We start from the raw sequence: 26176 nt of genomic DNA, 5'->3' as shown, positions 1-26176 counted from the left end.
GAATAAAATTTTGAAGTCTGTTCTAGGATTTGTGAAATAAACACCAAGTCGTTTTGTCTCATTGACCATCATTAACCGATGTGACCGCATAACAGTCACACTGGGAAAATAGACTGGTTTTAATGCGTGTCATCAATCATACTTAAGTCCGATTTATTTTCTGACAATAGGTCCATCATACAAGAAGTGCTGTAGAAGATCTTATTGCTAAACAATTCATTACGAATTAATAAAAAATGTTTACAATTTCGGTTCATTCCCAAACTATAAAAATTTGCAACTTTGCGTCCCATTTTATCCAATGCCTACACTGCCGTGAATCGCATATCAGTCCCATCTTTGCTGGATTTCCTATGCAAATGGGACAAATATGCGATTCACGGCAGTACATCTGTCGAATGTTACTGTTATGCGATTATGGGCAGTATTGTTGACGATGAAAAGCTTAGTAGGTAGGCATAGGACTTTTTATTTCTTTTATGTCTGATATCGGGTACGAGGGGAGGAGTAGGGGTAGGCGGGGCAATATGGACACCCTAAGGTTTTTGCCAACTTTACCTGGCAAGATGTCAAAAAAGTTTTGTTTTTTGATACATGTATCCTTTTAAAGTCTATTTAGCATCTATTGCATAAGAATGCTCACGAAGAAAAATGATTTAACCACTTCAAAAAATGTTATGAAAAATGTTAGTTTTTCATGACCGTCTTCAAGCATACGGGGCAGAATGGACACCCCCATGGGGCAATATGGACACCATGCGACTTTTACGAATTTCGTACATTATTTACACCTATAAAGCCATTTCATTACAAAACAACTATTATGGATGAATAATACGCCGAAGTAGTTCATTTTTGTTCAGTTAATTTAAATTCAGGCTGTTTTGGATAAAGCTTCGTTTTTGTCGGCATGTATAGCTGTGCCTAGAACAACTATTTTCCACTGCTGTCGTTTTTTGACCAATTTGTTTCACCCTATGTCTACTATAGTGAACATTTAACCGAAAATATACTGAAATCGAAGAATTTGGTTGGTTTGTGATTTAGGTTATATTTTTCCCTTGCCGCTTCTTTCAAAAAGGTGAGTGTCCATTTTACCCCGCCAGCAGAAGATATTTCCAAACTTGATTTTTGATATGATAAACATGTTAAGCATGTAGATACAGCAAAACTACTTGCATGTGTTCTAGAAATATCAGGTTTTAATCGACCTGCAATAAATTAATCACTAAATCTTATTTTAGATGGTGTGAAAATTATAATTTCCATGCACAAAAAACGGAGGACGCAACTTTTTCGTGTAAAATCAAGTATAATTTGAATTTCGAATGTTTGTTTCCTGAAACTACGTTTTAGACTAATGGACTATATTCTCCATTCATTGAAAGTTCAAAAAAGTTCGCATATTTCAAAATATTGAGGGTGTCCATTCTGCCCCGGGTGTCCATAATGCCCCGCCTACCCCTAAAAAAACTTTTGATAAATTATTTTGATACATTATTTTATTGACAAAAATGTTTGAAAAACTGTTAACATGTGTTTAGGAGATTAAATATTTTAGGGAGGGGGTGGTTAGGTGTGCGTTGTGTAAGTGGCAACTAGTTGCATCGGCCATTTCTAAGATCTTGGGGAGCCTTGTAGCCGTGCGGTTAAGGTCACCAAGCTTCTAATCGCATCATGCTATGGGGTGAGGGTTCGATTCCCGCTCCCGGGTGATGCAACTTTTCGCGAGGACAGTTTCTTCTCCGTAGTCCGTATCTACTGGTGCATGCTCTGTGTGTCCCTTGTCTAGTGTTAAGTTTCATTCAGTCTGTACAACCTCTGACTGAAGACGGTGTCCGCGTCTTATTCTTTTCTCCATCCCAACTATCATCGACATCATCGATCCATCAGAGGGGGCAGAAAAAAAAAATCGGGTCTCTCTGAAAATTCTTTAACAAATCCGATGAGTTTCTAATTTTTTTTTCAGATTAAATGCTTTATTATTTTATACCCCACCCCTCCCCCCTTCTCGTCTATCCTAAGAGTGGTGAGACAAAAAGTGAAATAAATATTTGTGACGGCCTAATGGAAGAAGTTCGAAAAATCACTGGATCATGGCCAAATTTTTAAAATGATTGGAGCTTCCTTGTAGTTCTGAAGGTGTATTTATGGAATTTTGCGAAGAACGTCCACTCGAAATGTTGGAGAAATATTTGGTGGAAGTTCGTACTACGTAGTCAAATTCGCCAAAATCTGTTTAAAAAATTTATTGGTTTATTATGCTGTGCGTGTCGATAAAACCAATTTGATTTTCTGACACAGTATGTCCTGAAATTTCTGATCCATATTCTTAAAAACTACAGATGCAACTCTGGATGGAATTTAAACTTGGAAGGTATCTACAAAAAAAAAATCTTTGAAAACCCTGCGGGATTTTCTTGACTCATTATGGAAAATTACAGAATAAAGGAATTTACCGATTTCCTCAATAAGTTTTAAGTTGAACTACTGTCGAATTGAAAAGTTTTTGTTGACAAAGGTAAACATCCGTAGAGTTTTGGTAGAATTTCTCCTTGTTTTCATGGGAAGGCCCAATCGGGGGATTTGTTGGCAGAATTGCGAGTGGACTTATTGGGTTTCTTGGTAAAATTTTTAGATTTTTTTGCAAAATTCTTTTAAAAATTATTGAAGCTTTCTCAAACTGGGGACGTTCTAGCTGAAATCATTACAAAAAATCTAAGAACGTGGCTAAGAAATCTTGTCATAAATTTATCAAGAATTTAAATTTATCAAAAATTTCTTTCATGGATCCCTTAATAAATTAATGAAAATATGCATGAAATTTTGTAGAAAGATGTTTTGGGACTTATTCCTGACTTTTTTCAGGGTTTCTACCAAAATGTTTGCTACAAATAATTTTAAAGTTTTGCCAAAAATGATCCTATTTGTTTTTAGACACTGTTTCTTTTTATTAAAACGGTGTCCAATCACTTTGAAACTGATGTCAATGATTCACTATACAGTTTTGCTTAAATTTCACTGAAATTGTTTTTTTAAAGCTCAGAAAAGTAACGATAGGAAAATTTTACATTCTGTACAATCTTCAATGATTTCATATTTGTTTAATGAAACCTGATAAAAAAAACTGCCTACTCCATTCTCGCAAAATAGATACCGTGATTTCGGGTGAAATTGATCACCTTTCACAGTTTTTAGCGCGTCATTTTTGAATAATTATCGATATGGTTAAACTCAATCATTTAAAACAAGTACGTCCACAGGTTTCATCAGTCAACGAGTTTGAAACTTTCACTGCATATCGTTTTATTGTAATAAATAACATTTGAACTAAAAAATCAAAAAATATTTTCGAAATGCCTTTGTAAGTGCTGAAAATATTTTTCCACCTGAATTAACCACCCCAGAACGCGAATAGCTAAGTAAAACTGTTACAACGTGAAAACGTCTGAAAGTATGCAATTTCCATACTATATATATGTGATTACTTCCGAAAAGTAGAGTTTTATGCATAAATTTGAAAATTTAAAAAGTCTTTGATGACGAAATCGAGTTTAGCGAACACTTGGCAGCTAGAAACATTCATTCGAATATTCATTACATGTGCGATACAACTACGGTAACAAAAGTTTGAAAAAGTCTTTAAAGTTCGCCCAACACGCAGTTTCGGACAATATTGTCGCGCTTATCTTTTATTAGAGTCCTGCGGCGGTCGTACGCTCGCAAGGCATACCGCCGCATGACAGTCGCAAGGCAAAACAAAAGAAAAAGTGTTCCCGCCAAAAACAAAAGCACGTGGGTTTCGCGAAGTGACAGATGTTTTTGAATGTATTTGTGACGAACGGCAAGAGTAGCTCAGTGGAATGAGTGTTCTTGCTGTCAAACCCCATATAGTGGAATTATATACTTTTAAATCTGGTGACGCTTTTATGATTAGTGACTGTCGCGCTAATACCAGAAGCCAGAGGCAGATAATCGCCATATTCTGATTTTTCTTGAGAGGCATAATATTGAATTTTATATAGAAATATGTGACTGGCCCGTATGAATAAAAAGTAGTAATCCACAGTTTACAACAATTTTGTAGTAAACATTTCAATTATTGGTATGAATAAAAGTAAACAAAACATTTACTACACCGCAAGTTTCGAACTAACTACGAATTTAGATTAAGAATTTTGTGTTCAAAAAGTCAGCCATTTACTTTGCCAAATTCGAAAGTTACAGCGCTGACAAGCAAAACTAGAGTCTGTACAAAATTCAATGGCGCACATTCTACTCTTTCATTGCTACGACAAAAAGTACTGCATCGATTCACATGGAATTTTGTAGGTGAAATGAACACATCTTAAGATGTTATGAGGGTGAATTTGAGCAAGTTCAATGTATCTATTACAGAGTTACAGCTGTATTTCAGTGTCCTGATTATTGCGGATACAGGCTTTATTCGGTACTGGCGTGTCCTCACGATCGCCGCGGCGCCATGTGCGTCGGTTGTACTCTTTCATTTTTTTAAACTTATTTATGAGGCGTGAATGGATTACCCGCAGGGAGTGCGTTCAATGTTGGTCAGCAGGAGTTAAATAATTTTATTTTGTATGGCGAAAAGCATCTAAACTCGAATTTCTCGAAATGAAAAGCTTTTACCGAAAAAATATTTGGGTGGCACCAAACCGGTCATCATTGTGCACAACCGCTACCAAATATTTTTTTCAAATATTGTGTTCCACTTCGAGAAGTATGCCTTTAGATGCTATTCGCCATACAATATTTTTGCGATTTACTTTTAGCGATTTTTCGCGCATAGAAGCTGGCGCCACTACAGTGTTGCGAAATGAGCGAGTACTCACACAACTAGTCAAACTCACGAGTGAGTATGAGCAGTACACCTTAAACTCATCGTGAGTATTACTCACATTTGAGTAAGCGCTGTACAACTCACACTCACTCGTGAGTATTGACGTGCAGATACTCACTCACGAGGGGGTGGAAGCTCAGGTAAAATATTATCTCCTGGGCGCCCATTAAAAACACCACCCCCGGCGAAGACTGGCGCTCGAGCCTAGCTATTTAGCACTGTAGTTGGAGGAAATGCCAATGCAGAACCCGTAGCTTCCGGGAAGGTAAGCCCAGCTCCCTGGGTTAGTGGGTTGGTGTCAGGCCCTGCGAGCCAGCCGTAAAAAAGACTAGCACCGGAAAATCAACAAGAGAAGAATGCGAACCGATACCAATGGCGACGACCACAGCGACGAAAAGGGACTTGCGATTGGAAGCTCGGTACGTGGAACTGCAGATCTCTCAACTTCATCGGGAGCACCCGCATACTCGCCGATATACTGAAGGACCGCGGGTTCGGAATCGTAGCGCTGCAGGAGGTGTGTTGGACAGGATCTATGGTGCGAACGTTTAGAGGTAATCATACCATCTACCAGAGTTGCGGCAACACACGTGAGCTGGGAACAGCTTTTATAGTGATGGGCGACATGCAGAGGCGCGTGATCGGTTGGTGGCCGATCGACGAAAGAATGTGCAGGTTGAGGATCAAGGGCCGATTCTTCAACATCAGCATAATAAACGTGCACAGCCCTCACTCCGGAAGCACTGATGATGACAAAGACGCATTTTACGCGCAGCTCGAACGCGAGTACGACAGCTGCCCAAACCACGACGTCAAGATCATCATAGGGGATCTAAACGCTCAGGTAGGCCAGGAGGAGGAATTCAGACCGACAATTGGAAAGTTCAGCGCCCACCAGCTGACGAACGAAAATGGCCTACGCCTCATCGATTTCGCCGCCTCCAAGAACATGGCCATTCGTAGCACCTTCTTCCAGCACAGCCTCCCGTATCGTTACACCTGGAGATCACCACAACAAACGGAATCGCAAATCGACCACGTTCTGATTGATGGACGGCACTTCTCCGACATTATCGACGTCAGGACCTATCGTGGCGCTAATATCGACTCTGATCACTATCTGGTGATGGTTAAACTGCGCCCAAAACTCTCCGTTATTAACAATGTACAGTACCGGCGGCCGCCCCGGTACGATCTAGAGCGACTGAAGCAACCAGATGTCGCCACCGCATACGCGCAGAATCTCGAGGCAGCGTTGCCGGACGAGGGTGTGCTCGATGTGGCCCCTCTAGAGGACTGCTGGAGTACAGTCAAAGCAGCCATCAACAACGCAGCCGAGAGCACTATCGGGTATGTAGAACGGAGTCGACGAAACGATTGGTTCGACGAGGAGTGCAGAGCGGTTCTGGAGGAGAAGGATGCAGCGCGGGCGGTAATGCTGCAGCATGGAACCCGACAGAATGTGGAGCGATACAGACAGAAGCGGAAGCAGCAGACCCGTCTCTTCCGGGAGAAAAAGCGCTGCCTGGAAGAAGCGGAGTGCGAGGAAATGGAACTGCTGTGCCGTTCACAGGAAACACGGAAGTTCTACCAGAAGCTCAACGCATCCCGCAAAGGCTACGTGCCGCAAGCCGAAATCTGCAGGGATAAGGATGGGAGCCTCCTGACGGACAAACGTGAGGTGATCGAAAGGTGGAAGCAGCACTTCGACGAGCACCTGAATGGCGAAGAGAATGTAGGCACGGAGGACCAAGGCAGCGGAGGAAATGACTATGTTGGTGCAGCAGAGGACGGGAACGAACCAACTCCCACGCTGAGGGAAGTTAAGGATGCCATCCACCAGCTCAAAAACAACAAAGCGGCTGGTAAGGACGGTATCGCAGCAGAACTCATCAAGATGGGCCCGGAAAAGTTGGCCACCTGTCTGCACCAGTTAGTAGTCAAGATCTGGGAAACCGAACAGCTACCGGAGGAGTGGAAGGAAGGGATAATCTGTCCCATCCACAAGAAAGGCGACAAGTTAATGTGTGAGAACTTTCGAGCGATCACCATTTTGAATGCCGCCTATAAAGTGCTATCCCAGATCATCTTCCGTCGTCTTTCACCTAAAGTAAATGAGTTCGTGGGAAGTTACCAAGCCGGTTTCATCGACGGCCGGTCGACAACGGACCAGATCTTCACCGTACGGCAAATCCTCCAGAAATGCCGTGAATACCAGGTCCCAACGCATCACCTGTTCATCGACTTCAAAGCGGCATACGACAGTATCGACCGCACAGAGCTATGGAAAATTATGGACGAGAACAGCTTTCCCGGGAAGCTGACTAGACTGATAAGAGCAACGATGGACGGTGTGCAGAACAGCGTAAGGATTTCGGGTGAACTATCCAGTTCATTTGAATCTCGACGGGGACTACGACAAGGTGATGGACTTTCCTGCCTACTATTCAACATTGCCCTGGAAGGTGTTATGCGACGAGCCGGGCTCAACAGCCGGGGTACGATCTTCACGAAATCCAGCCAATTTGTCTGTTTTGCGGATGACATGGATATTATTGCTAGAACATTTGGAACGGTGGCAGAACAGTACACCCGCCTGAAACGTGAAGCAGCAAAGGTCGGACTGGTGGTGAATGCGGCTAAGACAAAGTACATGCTGGTAGGTGGGACTGAGCGAGACAGGACAAGCCTTGGCAGCAATGTTACGATAGACGGGGATACTTTCGAGGTGGTAGAAGAATTCGTCTACCTCGGTTCCTTGCTAACGGCTGACAATAACGTGAGCCGTGAAATACGAAGGCGCATCATCAGTGGAAGTCGTGCCTACTATGGGCTCCAGAAGAAACTGCGGTCAAAAAAGATTCACCCCCGCACCAAATGTACCATGTACAAGACGTTAATAAGACCGGTGGTTCTCTACGGGCACGAGACGTGGACGATGCTCGAGGAGGACATGCAAGCACTCGGAGTTTTCGAGCGACGGGTGCTAAGGACGATCTTCGGCGGCGTACAGGAGAACGGTGTGTGGCGGAGAAGGATGAACCACGAGCTCGCTGCACTTTACGGCGAACCCAGCATCCAGAAAGTGGCCAAAGCCGGAAGGATACGATGGGCAGGGCATGTTGCAAGAATGCCGGACAACAACCCTGCAAAGTTGGTGTTTGCTAACCATCCGGTTGGTACAAGAAGGCGTGGAGCGCAGAGAGCACGATGGGCGGACCAGGTGGAGCGTGATCTGGCGAGTGTTGGGCGTGACCGACGTTGGAGAGCTGCAGCTGCAAATCGAGTATTATGGCGGCAAATTGTTGATTCAGTATTATCATGAATTTGATGTTAACTAAATAAATGAAAAATGAATACTCACTCACGAGTATGCTTTACTCATATTCATACGGTAAGCTAAAATTTATCTAAAGGCTTGGAATCCTATCAAACACTAAAATGGTATGTTTTATTGGGGCGAATGTATTGAATCAGTAGACAAGGTTGCTTGTCAATAATTCTATTGTTTTTTTTTTTATTCTAGTGAATTGTATCTTACTGGTAGTTCTAAGCGCTCCGTTAAGGGCGGTCCTGAAGAGGTCCCCTTTGAGCCCAACAGCTCAACGTGAGGGCTTTTGTTTGAACTCAAACCTCTTGCAGACAGAGATCAATCCCCTGAAATGGCTATCATCCACATATAACTGGCGTGAAGCCAAAAATTTGGTGCAGGACGTGGTGCTGATTTGAATGGGCGGTTGCATTAAGCTGAAAACAGTGATTTTTTCTGTTAGTGCAGGGGTGACATTCACATATAATTGAGTTCAGCGTTGTTTTAAATGGACGAAATGTATTTGCATGTTTGTGCGTCTTGTAAATTTAATAAGAACACTAAATGCATTGAACAAATGTGTAAACGATCGTTTCTCAAATGCACGATAATTCGTACGACAAAGTTCGCTTCCGCACGTAGCAGATTGAAAGGCAGACTGAAATTTCGTAAACGAGCCCGTTCGAGCCGGCTTCAAGAGCTAACGCTTTCTTCAGGGGGTTGGCAGAGATAGCAATTAAGAAAAAGTAATTTTACGGAATCGTGTGGTGTGCTCGATTGGTAGCCGATTTGACCTTGGATTTGACAGTTCGATAGCAGCAGACCTGCTGCAAAGGCGCATATAGTGCTGAATTAATGTCATTTTAGCTGCTTATTGATTACCTGGATGTGATTACTGGCCATGTTACTGGTAGTAATTTGCTCGGCAGTTTTTTTTTCTTTTAGGTCCGAGGCTCATATAATTGGGGTGGTCAACTTTATATGAAAAAAAAATCTGAGACTTGAAAAAGCTCATGGGATTCCTTCAGAATTTGTTCCTTTTTTTTTCATTCTTCAATCACTTTACCTAATTCACAGCTCTTTTGTCCACCAGGGCACTGCGTGAGCGATTCCAATTGGAAGCTGTACTTACACTGTACAGCTCCTAAATGTATGCTATTATAATTCTATTAGATGGAACTGAATTCCGTTGCGCTGCTTTCACTTTCTACATTATCATGGTAGAATGATGAGCACGAGGATGTTGATGTATGGCTCTTGTTCCTTTTCCAGTCCGATTGGGGGTCCATTATGAGTTGCCGTTAGCCGATATCCAGGTGTCCGGGTCTGTTGGAGCATATGCTCTGAAGAGGGTCAGGTCGTGCCAGCTGCTCTCGGGGGGAAGAGCAACTGACGAAAAATTGCAAGTGCCGGGCTGGGGTCGAACCCATGACCATCCACTTATGAAGTGAACGTGTAGCCACTACGCTACGGGCCCTGGCAATTTGTACCTTTTGTCACCCATAAGTTCCAAGAAAGTTTTGATTCAATTCTATCAAGTCTAAGCACTTTTTTATGAAACATCCAGCAATTTGTGCTGATAGGGCACAAAGTTGTACCGGATTCTAGCAAAAAATTGCATAAAAATCAACTATTCGTTTTGCTGGTTTTTGCTTTGCTGGATGCGTTTAGTGTGTAAGTTTCATGTTCGATAGTTGAATACTCAAGTAAATTTACTATTTTTTGTAAATTTTAACTTACAAACTGATCAAGTGTTTAGTATGAGGAAAAACGTTACTTTTCCTTACTGAATAATAGAACGGACTATTTTTCCGCGCAGAAAAAACTACAGTTCTTTTAGATTTACAAGGGAGGCGTTACCAGTGTAAAACTTTTTTTCCTTACTTGCCTACTCAAGTAATTTTGAAGCGAAACCACTATTTGTCCATTTTATGCCCTATATTTTTGCACAGTAATAGAAACTAGCCAGATGGGAAAAAACGATCAAATCTAGATTGAGTTTAAATAAGGGCGAAAGTAACATGAGAGAGTTCTCTTCATCGACTCTCTCTTCTTCAAATTAAAGTGAGAAGATGCAAGTATAATTGAACTTTTTGGTCACAAATCGCTAGGTTGCGATGCAATTTAGCGTGTAAGTGTAAAAAGTTCGATTGAATTTGCATCTTAACACTTTAATTTGCAGAAGAGAGAGTCGATGAAGAGAACTCTCTCATGTTACTTTCGCCCTTATTTAAACTCAATCTAGAAATGTATACAGAAAAAAAAGTTTTAAATGTTTGGACCAAGGAGATGCTGTAATTGACCCTACCATTTTTAATTTGAAGGTAGGTAACTATATGCCAAACATCTTTATTGAATACCGTAAAAAGACCCGACGTATGCGAAAAAAGTTATACCATTGACAAAGTGTGGTGAAACATAGAGATTTCCTAATTGATGATATTACTTTGCATGCGTAGGTAAACAATAAGAGTTTTTAGCCTATGGTGCCAAAGCTCTCGAGCAGATCCACCTTTCCTCGAAAACTGTGCCTTGTATATAAATAATCACCATTGCAGTACAGAACAAACGAAAACATCATTTCAAACCAACAAAAATAACTTACTCACTAAACTCACCGCGAGTAAAATGAGTAACTCACGCGTGAGTATACTCATACGCGAGTAACTCACAGCGTGAGCATTACTCGCAAATGAGTAAGGTGAGTGAGTATTTTTTACTCGTGAGCATGAGTTTCGCAACACTGGCGCCACATTGGTCGATGCGGAGAGTAGGAAAACAGCCAAAGTATTTAATTCATTAGAAAACCTCTGCGAAAAATATCTTTTCCCGACAGTTTATTTGTTCGGGATAGCTTTTTGGTCAAAGAGCAACCACGAATCAGCAATCAAAACAAAAACAAAAATTACTACATTTTCGAAATTTTCGAAAGTAGTATCTACTACAATGTTCAAACATTAATGATTTTATTCATATCAAAGCTAATATTTTGGAATGGATCATATTTCAAAGTAACTACAAATCACGTGTAGTTACTATTTTTTAAAATGTTTTTATTTTAGGTATTAATAATTATTCATACGGGCCATTGTCTGTAAAACATGTAAACTCATCATTCAATAGCACTTGAACCAGATGATGGTCATTTTATACAAATTGTTTTAAGTTTAAAGCGTTATTTTTAACAACTATCAATGGCTCTCATATCGATCAATTTTACCCCACCGATCAATTTCACCCGAAATCGCGGTACCCTGATTTATGAGGAATCAAACATTTTTTTTTTGTTTATATTAACGTTATTATTATTTATTTATTTATTAAAAAGGTTTTAACAAAATGTCATTCGCCTCCGGTTTATATTAACGTGTATTTCAACTTAAATGCCAATTCTACACTTAAAAGGAATCAAACATCTATTCGAAGCTTTTATCGCCCAATGAATTAACTACATCGGCTGTTTTCCTACTCTCCGCATCGACCAATGTGGCGCTAGCTTCTATGCGCGAAAAATCGCTAAAAGTAAATCGCAAAAATATTGTATGGCGAATACCATCTAAAGGCAAATTCTTCAAAGTGGAACACATTATTCGAAAAAATATTTGGTAGTGGTTGTGCACAATGGTGACCACTATTAAGCCTACCAAATAATTTTTCGGGAAATGCTTTGTATTTCAAGTAATTCAAGTTTAGATGCATTTCGCCATACAAAATTAAATTGATTTACTCCTGCTGATCAACTGTGGCTGCGCGCAAAGCGGGTAGTCCATTACAAAATAAAGGTATTCAAAACTGCTTTCACCTAATAAAAAACCCGATTTTATCCACCTGGTGAACAGAACCCTTCTTACACTTATTAAAACTATTGTTAAATACAAATAACATATTTATTTTGTGTGATGGACCAAAAGTTCTAGAAAATATTGTGGATTTGGCATCTAGTGGATTGGTTCCCATAATAGAATCATGGACCATGGACTAAACTACCAGAAATGCCAGACACCTTCTAGAATCTTGCGTGAAATATTTAAAAAATAGCTTACATATTCTGGAATATTGTATCTTTTGTTAACTGCCAAAAGATCTTGAATCGATTAACAAATGAATAAGAAAATCAGCGAGATACACTTTGTCTAATATCTCTTAATCAGTCGAATAAATTAGCTCCGAAGTACTTGGTATTCATGGTTATGGTGTAAAAAGGACAAAAATAATATATCTACTATGCTAATCAGTTTTGGAATTAGCTAGTTATTTTGGCTGTCCAGTTCTTGCATTTTTCCCACAATACACAGCTTTCATTTAACATATTGTTAGTTTTTATAGAATTCCTGTTTATTTGTAATTTGTTATTTATAATTTTATTGAAAACGATAACCTGCTAGTATACACTTTATATGAGGTCAGCATTATTGATTGAACAATAATTTCCCATAGACTGGTCAAAAGCTCATGCAAGATAACAAACGAATATAATAATAAAAAAAGGAATTTATTGAAATACTCTTCGAAAGATATCTCAGTAACCAGATGTCCAATTGAAATAAAATTTCAGGGCCTTTTACAAGGATACTGTAGCTTTCATTTGGTGCTAAGAGAACCCAAATCGGTTGACAGACGGCTGAGATATTTATTATGATACAATGGATTACCGGCAGGGAGTGCGTTCAATGCTGGTCAGCAGGAGTAAATCCATTTTATTTTGTATGGCGAAAAGCATCTAAACTCGAATTTCTCGAAATGAAGAGCTTTCATCGAAAAAATATTTGATAGGCACCAAACCGGTCATCATTGTGCACAACCGCTACAAAATATTTTTTCGAATAATGTGTTCCACTTCGAGAAATACGCCTTTAGATGCTATTCGCCATACAATATTTTTGCGATTTACTTTTAGCGATTTTTCGCGCATAGAAGCTAGCGCCTCATTGGTCGATGCGGAGAGTAGGAAAACAGCCAAAGCATTTAATCCATTGGTCAAACATCTCAAAAAGTTTAGTTGAATAAATCCTAAGTACACTTCGAAAGATATCTCTGTAACCAAATGTCCAATCCTAATTAAATTTCTATGCAATCTACTAGGATGTTGTAGCTTTCATTTGGTGCTCAAATCGCTTGACACACGGCTGAGATATTTAGTATGATACACTTTGTTAAAAATCTCAAAAAGTTTAGTTGTATAACTCCTAAGTACTCCTCGAAAGATATCTCAGTAACCAAATGTCCAATCGAAATAAAATTTTAGAGCGTTCTACTAGGATGTTGTAGCTTTCATTTACTGCCAAGAGAACTCAAATTGGTTGACAGACGGCTGAGATATTTATCAATATGCTAAATGTAAAAAATCTCTCAAAAAGCTAACCTACATTACTTCAAAGTACTCTTCGAAAGATATCTCGGTAACCAAATGTCCGATCGTAATAAAATTCAATAGGGTTCTACTAGAAGCTTTCATTTGCGACTAAAAGAATCCAAATCGGATATCACACATACACACACATACCCACACATACACACACACACGCACACATCGCCGGGGACATGACTGAGTCGTCCGTAGCGGGTTTTGGTCGTCGGAGCGCCGGTGAACCGGAAGTCCACCACCAACCGGAATCGCCGGACCGACTTCGGCACCTTACTGGTCGGGAAAGAAACATCGGTATCGGGAGAACTTCCACCGCCGGGGTTTTTCTCCGTCGGAGTAGGCTAGGTCCATCGCCGGGGACTATACCGAGTCTATCGCGAAGAAGCACCGGAATTTGGTCGTCGGGGCGCCTGTGAACCGGAAGCCAGTCTCCAACCGGAAGCGCATGAGCACAGTAGCGGAAGAGCGCATGAGCGCATTGCCCCCCCTGAAGCAGTCGCATATATATATATACATATACATACACATATATATATATATATATATACAAATCACTTTTCCATGTTTTACGATAGTGACCCCAAACTTTTGGCCGATACACCTTTTTGAGGGGTGACCCCAAACTTTTGGTCGATGTCATCAAGGAATAATTTACTTAATAACTTTTTTTCTAGATTTTTTAGCTAAGTTCTGTAAAAAGCAGTTGAAAGCTAATAGAAAATGGGTCATATTGCCGCTCTCATCTTAAAATTTGGTCGACCCAACTTCCAGCGACACTGCCGTAAGTTTATATTCATTTTTTAGAAAATTTGGCAACTTTGGGTTAAGTTTACATACAAAATTTTTTGAAAAAGTTTTTTTTAGAACATGTTCAAAGTTTCTTTGACTTATTATCTTTTGAATGAAACCTAGTGTTTTGAAATCGGACGCAAATTGGCGGAGATATGGGCCTAAAAAAATGACATGTTTTTGAGGGGGTGACCCCAAACTTTTGAACGGTAGTGTATATATATATATATATATATATATATATATATATATATATATATATATATTCTCAATGAAAGCTAGATTATAAACTTATAAACAATACCGGCGTGCGAAAAATATCAAAATTGACATATTAACATTTTTAACAAACTTCAAATTTTAGATATTAAAATTTTTAAAAGATGCACCGCGTAACAGATTAATTCTAAAAAGTGCACCGCGAGATAAAAAGTCTGAAAAACCCTGATCTAAAGTAAAATATGGACAATGCAACGATTAGTTCTATGATTATGTTCTCTAAATATTATCAGTGAGCGAAATTTGAACCAGCGCGAAATTAGGGCACCCCACGGTACACATTGTTTCAAAAGTTATTTTTGGTATGAAAACACATTGTTGATATTTTCATGCCTCTAGTGTAGTATTTATCATCAGAATTATTAGGGCCGTACGATGTGCAGATGATTCAACGTTGTTTTCTGCATCTTCAGTTAACTTTTAGACTTTTTAGCTGGTAATGTTACATATGAATCTAAAACTAACGGATTGTTTCCCACACAATTTCTTTTACAGAAAACTACCTATCACTCGTCAAATGGCTGCTGGAGGTCTGGCTGGACTTTGCCAAATTGTAATCACAACACCGATGGAGCTTTTGAAAATCCAAATGCAGGACGCTGGGCGTTTAGCCGCACAAGTAAGTGTAAACTACTATTCTCGTGGCTCATGGCGAAAAGCGTCACTCAATAATAATAATAAGGTCTTGCATAATTTGGGCAGGTGTATCTATTTTGGATAATAATTTATTTTTTGGAGCACGATAAAATGCGTACAGTATCTTCTCTCTGTAGGTACAAAAATTTAAATGAATTGGTATTAATAGGTTTTAGTAGCGGCAAGTGCCCACAATAGGCACACCTGCCCAAATGGTACAAGGCACTACCCTACTAACAAAAGTAGCTGTATAAAAGCTTATGAAGCAAACGCTCTTGGAAGAAAGCTCTTATAAACTCTTATACAGCAAACATGTTAGTTGGGTAGTAATCATTTAAACTATTTTATCATCTAAGGGTATTTTATCCAATAGTGGACCCTTAACCTATAGTGGACCCCTTGCAATTTTTCTCAAATTTTCCGCTTAAATATGCTTCTACCGGTAAACTTCAACCGGGAGACCATGGTTTATGTACCTATACAGCAGTTCCATGTGATGAAGCTAGTCTAGATAGGCAAAAATTGATTATTTGAACAAATTTATAAATATTAACAAGTCTGGGGGTCCACTATAGGTTAAATCCAAGTGGGTCCACTATTGTCATCGATTCAACATGGTAAGAGAATACGATCTACCCAATAGTGGACCCCAACAGCCCAATAGTGGACCCCGCGGGGTCCACTATAGGATAATTTGATAGAGATTTCAAATAATTATTTTATGGTAAATATAAGGTGTTTTCGCTCGGTTTTTGTGTGCAAAAACATAGATCTTGCTGTGTAACCATTGCACAATGGCCCACGAAACAGATTTACGAGGAAAGATGCATACAGCGCCTTCAAATGAGTTTTTAGACACATATGGTCTTCTACAAAGTTGTTCCTAAAATTAAGGCCCTCTTTCCAATGTATATGAAAATTAGGGTGGTCCATAATTTCAAAGAAATTGGAAACCAAACTTTTTTATTTGCATTTATTTTTTTATAGGGGAACTTACGTATTTTCGGCAGTTTTGTTTTCTTCGTCATGGGTGGTTTTTTGAAACATGTTGATCTCAGAGTTGGCCTCAAATCCTTCCCAAGCAAGCTGAGTTACATGTCCAAATTTCAGGCAATTCGGCCCACAAAAACCCCCCATGACGAAGAGAACAAACCTGCCGATAATACCCTTTGTCACCCTACATTCTTTAAAAAAGTTGTAGATCTATCAATTTCGAGCAAGTTTGCTCAAGACAGTTTTATGTAGCTTTAAAATTGACCGATCTAGAGATATTTTTCTGAATAAGCTTAGGGTGGTTCAAGAAAAACCGGTTTTCTGGCAATAACTTTTTCAGTTTTGATTTTTCATCAAAGTCGCCCAAGAAACACTTGTAGAGCATTTGAAGACGCGTCGTTTTGTGCGCTGAGATGGTCGTTATCTCTTTTGGTTCAATAGTTACAGGTGTTTTTCTTAAATTCATAGTTTTTTGAAAAGGTGATATGACGGATTGGGGCAAACATAAAAAAATATCTTTTGCCCGCAATAAAAAGAAGAAATGTTGTTATAAAACATATCAAAAAATTAGAGGGGTGTTATGTTTGTAACTCAAGTAAAAAATACTTGAAAAGTGCCTATTTTTTCTAGAAATTCAAAAATATCTTTTGAACGGAATGACGTAGCAACATTCTCAGCGCACGAAAATGCGCGTTTTTCGAAGCTCTTGGGCGAAGTGTTTCTTGGGCGACCTTGATAAAAAATCAAAACTGAAAAAGTTGTTGGCAGAAAGTTTCTATGTAACTGTCTTCAGCAAACTTGCTCGAAATTGATAGATCTACAACTTTCCCGATGAATGTATATAGTTATTCTTGCAAATAAAAAAGTTTGGTTTCCATTTTTTTTTTGAAATTATGGACCACCTTAATTCTCATGTACATTGGAAAGAGGGCCTTATTTTTAGGAACAACTTTGTAGAAGACCATATTCCCTGGCCAAGTTCGCAGCCCTGGCCAAGTTCGCAGGGTTTGACGGTATTAAAGTGAAGGTTATTGTAATGTAGTATTCTTTAGTGAATCATATCACCTTTTTAACACTTTAATGCGCCTCCAACGGTTCATCACGAACCGGCTGCTGCAGATGGAGTATGGCTGATCATATGTTTTTGCATATTCATCAGACATGCTCGATAAACACGGAGGGACCGCCGGGGCTCAATAGATTCTATACCCAAGCAATAGTTCCAAGTTGGTTGGATTTAAGAAGGTTTTGAGGATCGTTACAAATCCTACTACAAATATTATTGGTTTTGTAACAGGTTTTGAAAACTTTTTTGCCAGTAGACTTGAAAATGCTGTGTGGGCTTTCTTTCCCACGTTTTTTGGTTGATTTTGATTTACTACTAAATTTACAATAATTTGAGCAATTTACAATAATTAAATATATTTAAATTAGTAATTTTATCAAAACAAATTTATTTTTTTTTTCAATATTACGATGATATCCAGTAATATACTCTTTATATAAATCTGGTAAAATCAACCAAATAGTAGGAAGGAAAGTTACAGCACATAATAGTGCTGATAGATTCGAAGCTAACGTGCGAACAATGGATTACTGCACGATACTACTGGCCTGCTTGCTCTCACACATGGTTTGACGTTTGAGCGGTGACGACACCGCTCAAACGCCAAATTATCTTTGGGAGTGAGCGGGCCGGCCCAAGTTCGTGCAGTGGACCATACTTTAACACTTTATTGACGTCAATGCGTTCGACGTGACATTTTGGACAAAAACTGATTGTTTCTAAGCTGAATGACGTTACTTGTGTATGACTAGGCTGACATTTCTAGGTTACGGGGAGAAAATGACTTGGTTTATCTAGGTAGGACCGATAGGACAAATGAACGGATTGGCCCTGTTTTAATAGTTAGGTTGTTTTCGTTTCTCGTATCATTGGAAGCCCATGCATGACATGTTCAAAACTAGTGTCTATCATTGGGGATGGCGCCAGTGCTGTAGGTGGCTACCAACATAGGTGTTATCGCAGTAATGGTTGTTGTCTTCAATTGGTATTTGACCATAATTAATTCAACTATACATTTTACATAATATTTCTTGGAGATAGCATAGGCACAGTTGTCAACATAGACAGCATTTTGTGTTATGTTATTTCCAAGAAGTAATATCAAGGATATAAACATTCCTGGTGCTTCAGGTTTCGCGGGTAAAGATTTATTCTGATAGCTTCATATACTTCACATGACTGAGGGTAGACAGACATGACTAATACATCTACGGGAGGGAAAATGCAAAATTTTGATTAAAACTACTTAGGCACAATGTAAAAACTAGTGTTAAATTGGGCAACATAGCCTATTCCGTCTAAACATTGGTCTTGGTAGAGATGAAATTTGAATAACGGGTTCAGCCTTGACAATCAAGCTGTCACGCAGCTCCAACTGAAAACCCATAAAAAAAAAAAAATAAAAAAATAAAAAATAAAAATAAAAAAAAAAACTTTGTAGAAGACCATATTTGTCTAAAAATTCATTTGAAGGCGCTGAATGCATCTCGTAAATCTGGTTCGTGGACCACTGTACATTGGTAAAGACAATTTAAAGGATATCATATTATTTTTACGATCAAAACAAATTTCAGCTACTAAGGGGTCCACTATTGGTTGAAATACCCTACATGCATCTTACTTGTCATTTTTATTTGTTTTAGTGAGCAAATTATACAGACGCACAACAAATTAACGTTTTTTTTAATCTAGGCCAAAGAAGCCGGAAAAACTATACCAAAAACATCAGCAACTCAGATTGCTCTTGAGTTGATCAGAACTAAAGGAATTACTGGCCTATATAAGGGTACAGGTGCCACCATGCTGCGGGACGTATCGTTTTCGGTAGTATACTTCCCGTTGTTCGCAACACTCAACGATCTCGGTCCACGGAAGGCGGATGGATCCGGAGAAGCGGTGTTTTGGTAAGCATGGTCGTCATATTTTTTGAGATTTTAAACATCACTACAAGGCAGTGTTGAAAATGTCATTTCGACATAGGGGAACTTACGTATTTTCGGCAGTTTTGTTCTCTTCGTCATGGGTGGTTTTTTGAAACATGTTGATCTCAGAGTTGGCCTCAAATCCTTCCCAAGCAAGCTGAGTTACATGTCCAAATTTCAGGCAATTCGGCCCACAAAAACCCCCCATGACGAAGAGAACAAACCTGCCGATAATACCCTTTGTCACCCTATCTAATTGTAATTTAGATAGGGTAGCGAACCACTTAGGCAGCGGCCAGTATTTTTGGCACTCTTTGTTATAACTCAATCAATTCCAAACCAATTGACTTGAAATTTTGTTCACGGCTAGATACTATACGTATCTCATCGCGTTCCAAAAATTGTTCAATTGGTTCAGAATTGGCTGAGTTATAGCAGAAAAGTGCCCAAAATAGGACCCCTGCCGAGATGGTTCCTCTCCTCTAGCAAGCATTTCAAAAGCTGAACCTGACAAACTTATGTGGCTAGCCCAGTTCTACAAGAAAGTCACGGAAAAACCGCCCTCACTTTAATATTTAGGGTCAATGTCATCGACTATCTTCGAAAAATGCCAAATGATATTCATGATGAATAGCAATTGGCATTTTTCGAACTGATCTAGCCGCAAAAGTTTTTCATATACCTACCATAATTTCAGGTTTAGCTTCTGAAATGCGCTGTAGGGGATTGAATCTTGATATGTCAAAATGACATTTTCAGCACTGCTACTAGGTACACTGAACGGGAAGAATAGAAGCTATAAGGCAAATCCTTTGCAGCCAGCATTTTTTCTTTCGCGCAGCTCCAATAGAACATCCCAAAAAATCCTGAACTCACCGAAAATCGAAACCTTCACCTTCAGCATGGTCTTGTTGAATGTTTGCATATTTACTGCTCCGGCTATACAGGTTCCCATTCTCTTTGTGGCCTCATTTCATCTATTTTGTGTTTCACAAGCATTGGTAATTGGTCGTCACTGCAATGCAGGAAAACTAGTCATTTGGGTTTAGGTTTCGAGTATTCTATGGTACCGTGATTTCGGGTGAAATTGATCGACATGAGGGCTATTTTTATTTGAGGGGGTTAGAATCAAAGGGGTGTAAGTGACAAAAACCCACTTTCGAGTAAATGAGAATTAAAGTTTCTCACCAACTTTTCATCCCATACAAATGTATTGAGTTTAAAAATCGACACAATTTTCTACGATTTATTGTAATTTTTCTAATCATCGTAAAAATAATGTTAAAAAAGTTCCTGAAAGCTTAAAACCTGAAGATTTTGTTTATTTTATCAGCTCAAAATCGACAAAATGGTCACTTACACCCAGAGATGCCAGATTATTTTCATCAAAAATCTGTATCAATACAGATTTTTCTGTATCGCCGTGTTTGAGGGTATAGCAGACACCGGGAGTCCTAGATTTCAATAGAAACTAACAAAAATGTACTACTTTTTGACGATTTTAAATTTTTCTAACACATGTGTGAAAATGTGCAAATTTTAATAAATTCTTCAAAGTTTAAGCAGCAATTAACAAAGTTTTCATTGAATTCATTGAAAATAACTTCAAATTTTATGCTTTCTATAGAAATCTGTATCACATTTCAAAAATCTGTATTTTTCTGTACTCTGTATCTTGTCTTTATGGAAGGTCAAAAATCTGTATAATACAGAAAAATCTGTATATCTGGCATCTCTGCTTACACCCCTTTGATTTTGGCCTCCTCATTTGTTAAAAATAAAGCTGTGAATTTGAAACAATTGGTATAAAATGACCATCATCTGGCTCAAGGGTTATTGAATGATGAGTTACATAGTTTACAGCCATTTAGTCACATATTTCTGCATTAAATTCAATATTTTTCGAATTGTGTGTTAGGCGAACTTCAAAGACACTTTCAAACTTTTATTACCGTAGCAGTGTCGTACATGGAATAAATATTTGAATGATTCGCTAAACCCGATTCCGTCATCAAAATTTATATAAATAGGTATTGAAATGTATGCACACAATTGTACTTTTCCTAAAGTGACGACGGTTTGGAAATCGCATACTTTCAGGAGTTTTTTGTTTAGATTTATCAAACTTTAAACTTATATAATTAAAAACTTACTAAACTTGTAAATGTTTTGCATAGCTCCTTGCATTCTGGGGTGGTTAATTCATGTAGAAAACATATTTTCAGCACTTACAAAGGCATTACTGAACAATTTCGCCCCGAAACTAAAATTTTTGATTTCTTATTTCAAATGATAGGGTATGTGTTCCATCAGTAATCTCACGCTCCCATATTCATCCTATTCGAAAACAAGCGATTACGGCACCGATTGATTCCATTCTTTTTGATTTCATGCGTGCTCACTCCCAACAAAAAATACAAAAATAAGAAACAAAACAAACAACGCTTCATTCCTTTGTTTTTCGTAGGATGAAAATGGGAGCCACATGCTTAATAAGGGAACCAGAACCCTACCTATTTATTGCAATAAAATGATTTACAGTAAAAGTTTCGACCTCTTTGACTGATGAAAACCGTGTTCGTACTTGTTTTAAAGCATTGAGTTTGACTAGGTATATCAATAGCTGTTCAAAAATTAGAAGCCAAAAACTTTGAAAAGTGGTCAATTTCACCCGAAATAGATGGAATGGTTTTAACCCTAATAGGGAATCGCGCTACTTGGGCGGTGGCTTCTATATTCGTCTGTTTTCCACTATAACTCAGTCAAATTTGAACCAATTGACACAACTTTTGGAATGTGATGAGATAGGTATAGTACCTACCCGTGTACAACATTTCAAGTCTATTGGTTCAAAATTGACTAAGTTATAGTGGAAAACAGACGAATATAGAAGCCACCGCCCAAGTGGCGCGATACCCTATATTCCTCGTTGGATATCTACAGTACATAGGGTATTTGTTCCCTTCTTAACCCTTTATAAGGCCGAGAAAACTAGAAGAGTTGTCAACGCATACTATTATGGAAATGATTACATGTACAAAACAATTTTTGTTTGAAAGAAACTCTCAAAAATCTAGGTGGCAATATAGTTGCCACTGCCCGTTCAGGCCAAAAACGCTGGTGGCAATATAGTTGCCACTGCCCGTTTACCCCAAAAACGAGCTTTTGAGGTGGCAATATAGTTGCCACTGCCCGTTTAGGCCACCAGCGCTGGTGGCAATATTCTTGCCACTGCCCGGTTAGGGTACTTTTCTTCTTTCGACATCGATAAAAAGCCGAAAACGACATTTTAGAGTGGATTAGGTCTTAAACCATAATTTAAACTGTGTAGTTCAGCTCATGTCAACCCATAATTTGACTATTTCTTAAAATATTTACCAAATCTATTATTTTACAATAAGTTTGAGCTAATTTTCTTCACGCGGTTAAATTTAGCCATTTTTGAGACTACAAATGGCTCCCAAATTGTTGTTAAAGCTTAGTTTAGTACCAAAAAAATACCAGGCGTTGTTAGTAATCCCAATTTTGCGTAAACCAAAAAAAAGTTCGAAATAAATTGTTATAAAACAGAAAAAAATACAAACAGTAGGTGGCAATATAGTTGCCACTGCCTTATAAAGGGTTAAGCATGTGGCTCCCAATTTCATCCTACGAAAAACAAAGGATTGAAGCGCTGTTTGTTTTGTTTCTTATTTTTTTATTTTTTGCTAGAAGTGAGCACCCACGAAAACAAAAAGAACGGAATCAATCGGTGTCGTAATCGCTTGTTTTCGAATAGGATGAATATGGGAGCGTGAGATTACTGATGGCAACCATACCCTACATTATAATTTGATCGTTTCAGGTGTTCCTTCTTGAGTGGGTGTGCTGCTGGATCTTTAGCAGCATTGGCTGTGAATCCATTTGATGTCGTCAAAACACGACTCCAAGCACTCAAAAAGGCCGAAGGTGAAATGCAATTCAATGGCGTCGCTGACTGTATCAAGTAATATGCAACAGCATCGAGTTAGTAGAAAAGTCAACATTAATTATTCGATTTTTATCTTTTAGAAAAACATTCGTTAATGAAGGACCCAAAGCATTTTTCAAAGGCGGACTTTGCCGTATGATTGTTATAGCTCCGTTGTTCGGTATTGCGCAGATGGTGTACTTTTTAGGTGTAGCTGAATCCATTCTTGGAATTAAACAGACGAAAGTTTAAAGCCATATCAGTAAATTTATCGTACCGAAAAAAATATTTGAAGCAACTAAAATGCTAAAGTCAATTAGCTAGTAAAATGCAGGACAAACAAATTTGCTGACGTTGCCAACCATCCGAAGTATAAAAATATTCCCGAAACAGCATTTTAATAATTGTACTGTATGTAAAAGTTGATCTGTGTTAAAATCATGAAACAAATTGCACGGCCACGTGACGTCGAAAGTAGAACTGTTGTTTAATTAAACATAAGTATTGGTATTTCAACGAAATTGACTACGAGGTATAAAATACTAGTAAAAGTCCTCCTTAAAAGGAAATATTCAATGTGTATTATTTGTCCAATGTAGATGTGTGCCTGCAAACCTAATAAACGTGATTGATGCTGACAATAAAATTGTAATCGCAAGCTTCAACTGTTTTGTTTGTTTTCATTTATTTTTTATCATACAGAAGGCACTGCTAAGACCGATTGAGTTTTTTATAATTTTATCTAATGCTACGAGTACACAGGGTCTAATATTTGACAACGAATGAACTAAAGAATAAAAATATGTATGAGACACATGACGATTCTATCGAGTCAAACCAGATGTTTGAACATCTGTGGAGGCTCGCGACCGTGCATCACCAAGCGTATAAGCGTACATATGTACAGCCTCTGGCTGAAGACGGTATCCGTGTCTTTTTTTTTTGTTTGTTTTTGGACAAATATTTGACCCTATGTACTAGCGTTTTTTTTTAGAACAGCATTGGCAGATTATGCACGAATACGGATTCCCGGATAAACTGATACGATTGATCAAGGCGACGATGGATCGAGTGATGTGCGCAGTTCGAGTATCAGGACACTCTCGAGTCCCTTCGAATCTCGCAGAGGGTTACGGCAAGGTGATGGCCTTTCGTGCTTGCTTTAGAGGGTGTAATAAGGAGAGCGGGGATAAACACGAGTGGAACGATTTTCACGAAGTCCGTTCAGCTGCTTGGTTTCGCTGATGATATTGATATTATTTGAGAAGATGGCGGAAACGTACATCCGACTAAAGAGTGAAGCCAGGCGAATCGAATTGTCATTAATGTGTCGAAGACAAAGTACATGATGGCAAAGGGCTCCAGGGATGAATCACAGCGCCCGCCACCCCTAATTTATATCGACGGTGATGAAATCGAGGCGGTTGAAGAATTCGTGTACTTGGGCTCACTGGTGACGCTAACGACAGCAGCAGAGAAATTCAGTGACGCATTGTGGCAGGAAATCATGCTTACTTTGGACTCCGCAGAACTCTACGATCGAATAAAGTTCGCCGTAACACGAAATTAACTATCTACAAAACGCTGATTAGACCGGTCGTCCTCTATGGGCACGAAACATGGACCCTACGTGCGGAGGACCAACGTGCCCTTGGAGTTTTGGTCGAAAAATGTCGATATTAGCGTTACGTAATAAATGGGTGCTGCCTTACTACCGTGCCATGCCCTAATACCGTGTGCCTCCTAATACCGTGTATTTGACAAAAAACTCAAATATTTTACTAAGTGTATTATTTTTTTAACTGAGTAACTAGTTCAATCATTAGCGTATTAAACCTGCTCAAGTTAGGCGTGATAAATTTGGCACATATTTATAAAAACAAGCGATTAAAAATATTTACAGAATGTGAGGGCAAAGTACCAATACACGGTATTAGGGCATGGTTCCTTTTGTGTTCCAAATACCGTGTTTCGGTTAAAACTTGCAAACTGAACATATTATTGATACTTTTTACTTTATGAATCAATTGCACAAACCTCTAGGCAACGTTTGACGCACAGGTTCTTTTAAGTATGAACTTAGTATGATTGATATAGTGATGATTCAAAGGACCACCAATGTTTGCGGGTCACATACACGGTATTAGGAACAATGCTATGTTTTACTATTTTGATTTTAACAATGGATTAAACATTTGGAATTCCATTAATCATATTTATTATACATAATACACACAATAAGCAATAATGTAGCGTTTGAAAAATCAAGAAACATGGATTATTGATTTTTACAGGGCTCTTTGAAGTGAAGAGCATCCTTAAGGTCACGGTATTAGGGCATGACACGGTACTGGGTGAGAATTTTGCAGCGATCAAACGAAAACTACCTGGTGACCACTATCGCTGTTTGACGCAAATTTGAGTAATTCCATGGAGGTGCGGGATTGCGTCAAAAGAACTAAAATTTGGGTTGATTTGTAGTTCCGTGTAAGCTGCCCCCATTCGCACAACAGTCCCGTGTGAATAGGAAAGGGTCTGGTACGTTTGGCATAAGGCCGTTTGGCATAATACCATTTGGCATAATGGACATTTGGCATAAAGGACGTTTGGCATAAAACGATTTAAGTAAAAAATCAACTACACACTTAACGTCAAAGAAGGAAAGGTATTCTAAAGAAGGATAATACTTTAAATTTTCCGGATATAATATGCAAGGACGATTTGGTGGAAAGAGTCATTACTGAAATCTAAATTGCTTGTATCGATAAAGAACAGCCTATATACAAAAGAAGGAACATTCCCCTTCCGGAAGCAAAAGGTTATTTCGAAAATAAGAGATCCAATATAATGCACCACTAACAAGGCTGTTCTTTAATTTTCTCCAGAAGGAAAAAAATGCTGATAGGTTTATATGCAAGAGTTCTTATATCTAGCAGTTTCAACTTCCTAGTCTCAATAAAAAGGTATCCTGCTGGCCACATAACGGTTAATGTCTCACTAAATTTAGTT

General features: G+C 38.7%; 1 protein-coding gene across 2 annotated transcripts in view; it reads left to right on the top strand.

The window, feature by feature from the left end:
* The window catches only part of LOC109414992 (mitochondrial glutamate carrier 1), a 35807-nt gene extending 11975 nt beyond the window's left edge, over nucleotides 1-23832 (top strand). For both annotated transcript variants that reach the window (XM_062851919.1, XM_062851920.1), the window contains exons 5-8: nucleotides 15097-15220; nucleotides 18989-19200; nucleotides 23063-23203; nucleotides 23269-23832. In XM_062851919.1, the coding sequence (XP_062707903.1) occupies nucleotides 15097-15220; nucleotides 18989-19200; nucleotides 23063-23203; nucleotides 23269-23419 (628 nt within the window). In that variant the 3' untranslated portion in view covers nucleotides 23420-23832. The remainder of the gene's footprint in view (nucleotides 1-15096; nucleotides 15221-18988; nucleotides 19201-23062; nucleotides 23204-23268) is intronic.
* The last annotated feature ends 2344 nt before the right edge of the window (nucleotides 23833-26176 follow it).

The sequence above is a fragment of the Aedes albopictus genome, chromosome 2 (assembly GCF_035046485.1).
Source record: "Aedes albopictus strain Foshan chromosome 2, AalbF5, whole genome shotgun sequence".
Taxonomy (NCBI): Eukaryota; Metazoa; Arthropoda; class Insecta; order Diptera; family Culicidae; genus Aedes; species Aedes albopictus.
This window is presented reverse-complemented; position numbering and strand designations above follow the sequence as displayed.